The sequence below is a fragment of the Malus sylvestris genome, chromosome 15 (assembly GCF_916048215.2).
Source record: "Malus sylvestris chromosome 15, drMalSylv7.2, whole genome shotgun sequence".
Lineage (NCBI taxonomy): Eukaryota > Viridiplantae > Streptophyta > Magnoliopsida > Rosales > Rosaceae > Malus > Malus sylvestris.
The window spans coordinates 4,999,025-5,007,373 of record NC_062274.1 but is presented as its reverse complement, the minus strand read 5'-3'; the positions used below and the strand labels follow the sequence as shown (position 1 = coordinate 5,007,373).

At 41.8% G+C, this 8,349-nt stretch overlaps 1 protein-coding gene across 1 annotated transcript; it reads right to left on the bottom strand.

The window, feature by feature from the left end:
- Positions 1–6,711: 6,711 nt before the first annotated feature.
- LOC126601200 (3-oxo-Delta(4,5)-steroid 5-beta-reductase-like) lies at positions 6,712–8,349 on the bottom strand. Its single transcript, XM_050267875.1, has 2 exons — positions 8,061–8,349; positions 6,712–7,988 (listed from the first exon to the last, which is right to left on the bottom strand). Exons 1-2 carry the CDS (start codon positions 8,097–8,099, stop codon positions 6,849–6,851), a joined length of 1,179 nt encoding a protein of 392 aa, XP_050123832.1. The 5' UTR covers positions 8,100–8,349; the 3' UTR covers positions 6,712–6,848.

Here is an 8,349-nt window from a genome sequence, read left to right as displayed (position 1 = left end):
TTCCCTGGTAGTTTTTTGTCTTGCAAAGAGAAAAAAATTAGGATTTGTTTATACCATATTTAGGGCCTCGTATTTAGACCTCGTATAAATACTCGAGGGACTTAAATGTAATTATGTAATAAAGGAAGGGGCAAATATGTAATTAGAAGATGAGCCCTTATTTTATAAAAGGGTCTCCTCACCCTAACAAACCCTAAGCCTCTAGCAAAAGCTCTCATACTCTCTCCCTCACAAATACTCTCAGAGAAATACAATCAATGTGGACATATCCCAAACCTTAGGGTGAACCACGATACATCTTGTGTTATTTACATTTCTTGCAGATTCACGGTCGGATTTACGTTATTCCAAGACCTCCGGTTTTGTACATCAACATTTGGCGCCGTCTATGGGAATCGATACGAAAAGTTGTGTCAGTTCTCTTTCATTTTTTCACCTCCACTGTGAATCTGTAAAAATCACAATAAACCAAGAACACCATTCTCTCTCTCTCTCAAAATTCTGAGATACCCAGAAAAGCCCATATCTCTGTTTTGAAAAGAAAAAAACGACAAAGACAAAAGCAGCTTGATCTGTATCAAACTATAGAAGGCTGTTGAGATGGCATCATCGACAGAGACAAAAAATATCGTGGTCAACGCTCAGTCTCTCTCCGTCTTTAGCTTTCCGCCATAGGCAAAAGCTGCAAGAAATACCAAATTTCCTCTAAAGTGAGGACAGGCTCACACTCCAACTCACACAACAACATAAGCTTGATTGAGCTCCGGCGAGGTCTCGCGGACGACTGCTGAACGATTGTACGGCATCGGGTTCCACATCCCCCGCCGAGATCTCACCCTTTCGCACGGAGCTCGCGCCTCCTACCACCTACTCCATGACGTCGAGTACTGGCAGCTCCATGTTATGGGCTGCTGCTGAAAAGAAGACGCCGATGAGGGCTCATTTACGACGTCACCCACATGTGCGCCACCCCCGTCGTCCTCAACACACTCTTTAACACCTAGAGATCCATGGAGGAGGTTATTTCCCAACACGCAGCCATCTGAGACTGTTTCTCTCTCATCGTAAATCCGAGGCAAAACCTGCAACGCCGAGGCCCAACCAATTGAGCCTCCAAAACCCAAGACTCTGACAAAGTCACAGTTTCAACATCGCCGCTGCTGTCGACGTAAAGACCAGTACCGTCCGCAGAACCCCTTTTCAGCGGCGGATCTGGGGCGACACCTACCCTGAGTCGGATTTCAGGTCTTTCACTCAGCTCCTAGCCGAAGCTATGGACTTGCCGGCGGGTTCCACAATGAAGATGAGTTTTTTTTTTCTTTTTTTTACCAAGAACCCAGCTGATGGTTTGAAAAAATTAGGTAGAGGTACCGAAAGTGGGGAAGGCGGTTCCGGGTTTAAGCAGAGCAGGCCTTATAAAGCTTTATCAATGCTTTTCTGAAATTTAGAGGAAGTGAGAGACTAAAAAGCTGATGGAGAAAGTGGAAAGTCAAATGGTCTTCAAAGGCCATAAAACATGGGTAGACAGATATAATTGCGGAAGACCAGGGATAATCGCAGGGGACTCGTGGACCATGCAGAAAGGAAAAGCAGAAAGAAAAAGAAAAAGTAAAGCAAAAGCTTCTGCAGCCATCTACCATTCCACTACCCAACCTTCAATTGTGCATATACTATCCCATTATCCAACCATCTGCCATACCCACCTACAACAATGTTTTTGAATGATGTAATTTATTTTTCTTATCTTTCGGAGATATCTGTTTAAACCCCATCAGAGGGTAAAAAAAAAGAAAAGGCAAAGCCCAAAATAAATGGGCTGGAATGTCGTGCGAATGTCCATAAGCCCAAAATGGCACCAACCAGATGAACCAAAGTCAGTCCAGTACCACAAAAATTTATTTGGCAACCCGTCGCTATTATCACCAACCAGGTGACCAAAAGTACGTCCAGTACTCCAAAATTATTCGGTAACCCGCCGCTACTACCACCAACCAGATCATCAAAAGTACGCCCAGTACTTCCAAAATTATTCTGCAACCCGCCGTTATTATCACCAACCAGGTGACCAAAAGTACGCCCATTACTCCAAAAATTATTCGGCAACCTGCCGCTATTACCACTAACCAGGTGATGAAATGTACAACCCGTACTTTAATATCATTTGGCAACTAGCCATTCATGCTACCAACCAGATGATGAAATGTACAACCTGTACTCTCATTCATGCCACCAACCAGGTAATCAAAAGTACACACAGTACTTCAAATCATACATGAGCATTACTCATGTCAATCATACATAAACATTCATGAGCATTACTCATGTCAATCATACATAAACATTCATGAGCATCACTCATGTCAACATCCATGAGCATCACTCATGTCAATCAACATAAATATTCATTAGCATCACTCATGTCAAAAGCTTCATTTACAGAGCTCTAGCTTCAAAAGCGTCATTTACAAAGCTCTAGCTTTAAAGCTTCACTTGCAAAGTTTCACCTACAAAGCTTCAGTGCAGGGTATACAAATACCGCCTCCGAACAACCGTCACTTCAGCCCATACATGGATTCAATTTGAAGTCTCCAGCCAACAGACTCTATTGACCGAAGACTTGGGGGACTACATTATGTACCATATATTGGGCCTCAACTGGGCCTCATGAAAAATACTTAGGGGACTTAGCCCATTATTTATGTATTAAGGAGCGAGCCCTTATTCTAAAAAATGGACTCCATCACTTTCATTAGAGAGCACCCATTATTCATGTACTGAGGAGTGAGCCCTTATTTTATAAAAGGGACTCCCTTACTATCATTAAAGAGCAACGCCGCCAGCTGAGCAACCGCCTAGCCGCAAGCGTCACTCCTAACCCATAACTTATGTATTGAGGAGTGAGCCCTTATTCTATAAAAGGGACTCCCTCACCACCATTAGAGAGCATCGCTGCCTACTGAGCAACCGCCTCGTCGCGAGCATCAACTCTAGCCCATCATTTATGTATTGAGGAACGAGCCCTTATTCTATAAAAAGGACTCCCTCACCATCATTAGAGAGCATCAACTCTAGCCCATCATTCATGTATTAAGGAGCGAGCCCTTATTCTATAAAATGGACTCCCTTACCTTCAAACGCCACAAGCCGAGCTAACCAAGGCAACATAAGCCATGAGCCGAGCAGCCTCACAGCGTGTGCTACTTCTAGTTGAGCGTCATTTCAGATTGAGCACTGCCTCATATCGAGCATCAGTTCAAGACAACATCTAGTTACTTCGACCCATACATGGACTGAATTTCAAGTCTCCAGCCAAGAGACTTTCTTGACTGAAGACTTAGGGGACTACTGTTTATACCATATTTAGGGCCTCGTATTTAGACCTCGTATAAATACTCGAGGGACTTAAATGTAATTATGTAATAAAAAATAGGCAAATATGTAATTAGAGAAGGAGCCCTTATTCTATAAAAGAGCCTCCTCACCCTCACAAACCCTAAGCCTCTAGCAAAAGCTCTCACACTCTCTCCCTCATAATTACTCTCAGAGAAATACAATCAGTGTGGAGGTAGCCCAAACCTTGGGGTGAACCACGATACATCTTGTGTTATTTACATTTCTTGCAGATTCACGGTCGGATTTACGTTGTTCCAAGACCTCCAGTTTTATGCATCAACAGGATTAAATTCTAAACGCAAGGTTCCTTGATTCTTCCGCTTCAGAAATTTGTTAGCCAAAAATTAGAGAAAATAAGCTTTGGTTCAGAACTTACTCTCTGTAGACATGGGTTCCTCCTCAATTTTCGTCATCCTCCTCTTTCTGCAATCTCTCTCTGTTTCTCTCCTTGTCTCTGTGTAATCGTTTTCTCCCATTCTTTCTGCGTTCTTCCCTCTGTGCAAGCTCATACTCACCAACTCCCTCAATCAACTCTCTCCATTCTCTATCCGTGAAGCATCAATAATATGAAAACTCAATTCGAATTTTCATTGCTTGGATGGAGAAAATTAAGGAAAGAAAGAACAAATTAGGGTTAGCACTAAAGTTGAGAGAGATTGAGAGTTGGGAGAAGGGTAGAGTCTGAAAGAGAATGAAAGAGAAAGGAATAGAGAGAGGTTGAGCGTGACAGAGATGAGGGGAAAACACGAGATGGGATTACCAATCCCTAAAATCACTCTCTCTGCCCCCAAATCCCTGAAATCACTCATCTGAACGTGCAACAGAGCATGGTCCCATCGACCCCATTCTGGTTAACAAACAAAGGAAATGAAAGTTCCCCTCTAATCAATGCTCGTCAATCACCGACACCAACAATTGATTTGAGGAGAAAAAATCAACCATAACCCCCTTTTTGGCAGCCTCACTTCTCCTTCTCCGTTCCCCTCCCTGCCAGCCCACGCCTCTCTTCCTGTAATCTGTCCACAATTCCTCCCATATATCTCCCTCTCAGCCTAATTCGTGAGTTTGGCTGAAGCACAGCCACACCAAATTTAGATCAAACCTTAATTTCCAGAATAATGATAAAAATTGACAAAAAATATATACAATTGGCATGTTACCATTGATTCAAGGTATGGTTAGGAGTGCGGCAACGAGGTAAGGCGAGGTGTGCAACAGTGAAGGGAAGGCGAGGTGTGTGACGGTGAGGCGCCGAATCAACTTTGTCGTTGAAGAGCTCTAGAGCAAAATGAGTTTGTCGTTGAAGAAATCTTTGGAACAAAATCGGGTTTGCTTCCATCCCCCACCCCCACCCCCACCCTTTCTACGATGGTCAACATGTGCACGCTGAAGGATGGCAATTTCGCAAATAAATCGAAAATTTCAATCTGAAACTGAAGAGGCGGTGGCAATCTTGTAAATAAACTGAAATGTGGTTCAAAACACTGTTCATTTGTACAGTGCAATTTTCCCACCTTCTTTAGACTAAAGTAATAAGTAGTTTTCAATTAAAGAGATATACTAGGAAGCAAGGTATTAAATATCGATGATATCAGAAATATCGGTAGTCCAAAAATACGGAAATTTCGATGGAAATATCGGGATATTATCAATATCGATAAAAATTGAATAAAAACCACGGAAATTGTAAGAAAAACTTGTAAATTTTTATTGAAACTTTGCAGAATGTTTATTTAGTCAATTATCTATTAGTTTATCACAAAAAATTGGAAGGAAATGCATTGCATGATGGATTTAACTGATTTAAGTTGATTATATAGCGAGCTGACAAACATTGTGAGTGTAGAAAATATGTAGTAATTAATGAAAGAAGTTTAAACACACCATAATCATGTATATATAATGAATTAGTACAATATAAGAAAGACATGAAAAATGTGTTATTTTTTTTTACAAAAAAATAGTATATGTGACGTTAGAGTTTCAAGTATATAGCATGATCTGTTCTTCAAAGAGACTTTCAAGGTCTTAAAGATGGATTTCCCAAATAAAACAATTTAATTTAAAAAAATAAAATAATAAATATAAGATATTTTGAATGAAATTAATGTTGACCATTTTCTTTAAACCATATGGTGACCCCTCCACCTCACCTCCCTCACATAACCCAAGGTCCCAAATTGAGACTCCCAGTCCTATATCTGACATTTTCTTTTTCGTATCTTGTTCCTCCTTTCTCAATTCTTCTTCCTCTACTTTATTTTCTTCTTTTTTGTATCCCATAAGTCTCTCTCTCTCTCTCTCTTTCTCTCTTATTTCCTAATTCCTATCAACATGTGAAACACAATCCTAGAAATCTTTCTCCCTCTCTCTCTCTCTCTCCCTCTCTCTCTCTTTTTCTAGAAACCTCTAGCAAAGCAACCATGACTATCTCTCTGCAACTCTCATTCCCGGAGCACAAACACACCACACCCACACCTCACCGTGACCTCCACCACAATGGCGCACACTCCGGCGAGCACCATCACCACCTGTGGATCGTTCTTCCTCCCTTTCTCACCTTTCGGCGAGCACCATCAGGCAAGGGGATCCATCAAACGGTTTGATTCAAACCCGAGCGGGTTTTTGGGATTCGGAGAAAATGGATTTTTCATTTTCGACGACAGAGGCGCAGATCTTGGGTCTGAGCCTGGATTGCAGAGAGAGATCTAGGCAGCTGCGACGACGCAGCCTTGGCTGCCTTTCTAACAACGGAACCACGACGATCGTTTCGATAATATCGCAATATTTTGATGACAATTATGGGGATACGTGGGAAAATATCGGTCTCTTTGAAAAACGATAATATCGGCGATATTTCGCCGATATTATCGATATTTTAGTCATTGCTAGGAAGTTAACACGGGACTTTGATGAGGCCAAATTTAAACAAAGCTGGACTTGTAATCTGCAAAAGAGGACCCCAAACACGTCAACCAAAAAACACTAGCATGTGGTATTAACCTAAGAACATCTCCAAAAGAAATATTAGCAAATTCTCTTCAACCAAACCTAGACATAAATAGACATAAATAGCAGCAAATTCTCTTCAACCGAACCTTCAATGAATCTGTTTCTTACGTGTTGTTGAGTCAATTAAAGGCAAAACTTTCTATTGCCTAATTTGACAACAGTTGTCAAATTTATTAAATACTTTTTAAATAATTGTGTTGCCATATATAATACATGTTATAGAATAACATTATTATTTAGGCGCAATTTTTTTTTATAAAATATCAAATTGCCATAGGCTCTAAGCTCATCCAATATCCATAAGAATTTCAAAACAAAACATTATTATAGAAATCAAGTAGTTCACAAGAAGATATGAAACCCGCAACAAAACATTTTCCCAGACCCTAAAATTCAACATCATCATCAAACTAATTAAAAGCATTACCAATCAAAGACAACCATCAAGGCACAATCTTAAAAGCTTTCAGTTTATCAATCCAACTGACAAACGAATTCCCAGAGTTTCTAAACCCCAAAAATCCATGTTCCTTACTCTTGTTCATACTAGTCATCAAGCCTTCCCCACCGAACACAAGATCCACCAACCACCACTGTCCGATCTCCACCAACTTCATCGGCTCCAGCTGATTTTCCTTCACTATCTGCTCCCACACCCCCTCTTTCACCTTCATCAACTCCGCCAAGCTCAGCTTCTCACCCTCCTCATCAAACCCGTACTCCTCAATCTCAAACTGCTCAGCCAACACCTTCCATAACTGCTTCCACTTGAAAACATCCCCATTGTTGACATTAAACGCTTTGTTTTTGGCGTATGGGTCCACCGCCGCCCATATCTGCTGCTCCGCTATCAGATCCGCATCGGAAGCATCAGAGTAGCAGTTCCAAGCCTCTTTGCTTCCGGGAAATTTCAAGGGCATCCCTTCGTGCTTGCATATTGCCGCGTACACACTCAGCATGGCAACCATGTTCGCTAAACTATAAGGCGAAAACCCGAAAATAACCCCGGGCCTATGGACGGACCAAGTGATATCCTCCTTCTTCCCTACCTCTTCCAGTAACACGTCCTCGAGGGCATAATAGAAATTAGGCGCGTTCAATCGCGGCAGATCCTCCGAACAAGGCGGGTCATGATGATCAATTTTCCCAAACGTCTCGAATGGTCCGATGTATTGTTTGGTTCCTGTTTGCAAGCACACGTGACGGAGATTCGGCGCGTTTGAAATAACGATGCGCAGAACGTTGCGCAACATGGCGGCATTGGCCTCGCAATTTTCGTTCTCAGTGGACCGGTTAGTCCAAGTAACGTAGAAGATGTGGGTAACGTCACTTAATTTGGAGAGCTTTTTTTGGGTGTCGTCCGGGTCTGAGATGTCGCACTGTATATAGTCCACTGCGTGGTCTGCGTTCCAGTGCGGGCGCGGACGCCTAGCAACTCCATAAACCTTCCATGGACCGCCAGGAGTGTCGGAGAGCGGGAGGATTTTGGCGAGGCTGTTGCCCACTATACCCGTTATGCCGATCACCAACCCTACGCTCTTGGGGATACTTGGTGGTTCGTAACGATCTTCTTGGTGTTTCTTCTGCAAATTAAATTCATAATTACTTACGATAATCATAAGAAGTTAGAACAGTAAATAGTAACTTGTTCTTACCTTGGCAGCTTCAACAGCACTTGCCCACCACCAGCTCATTTAGATTGATCGGGGGAGAAAAAGAAGGAAGGTTGTAATATTACGTTATTGGACCGTTATTCTAAATCATTTAACAGAAGGTTTGTTAGGATAAATCTTTCCGATATTATTGTGATTTCAAGAGCATGGTAATTATCTCCTGAAATTCTGAAGAGATTAGCTTGATTTCAGTTTGATGGAAGAGATCGATTAGGCAAATAATCATCTTAAATTAATATTATCTGATGGCATCATTGTGATTAAGATCAAA

Excerpts from the sequence above, each read along its gene's own strand:
- LOC126601200 (XM_050267875.1), bottom strand. The coding sequence starts at position 8,099 with ATGAGCTGGTGGTGGGCAAGTGCTGTTGAAGCTGCCAAG. Across the intron at positions 7,989-8,060 it reads GTGCTGTTGAAGCTGCCAAG|AAGAAACACCAAGAAGATCG; the intron begins GTAAGAACAAGT and ends TTTAATTTGCAG.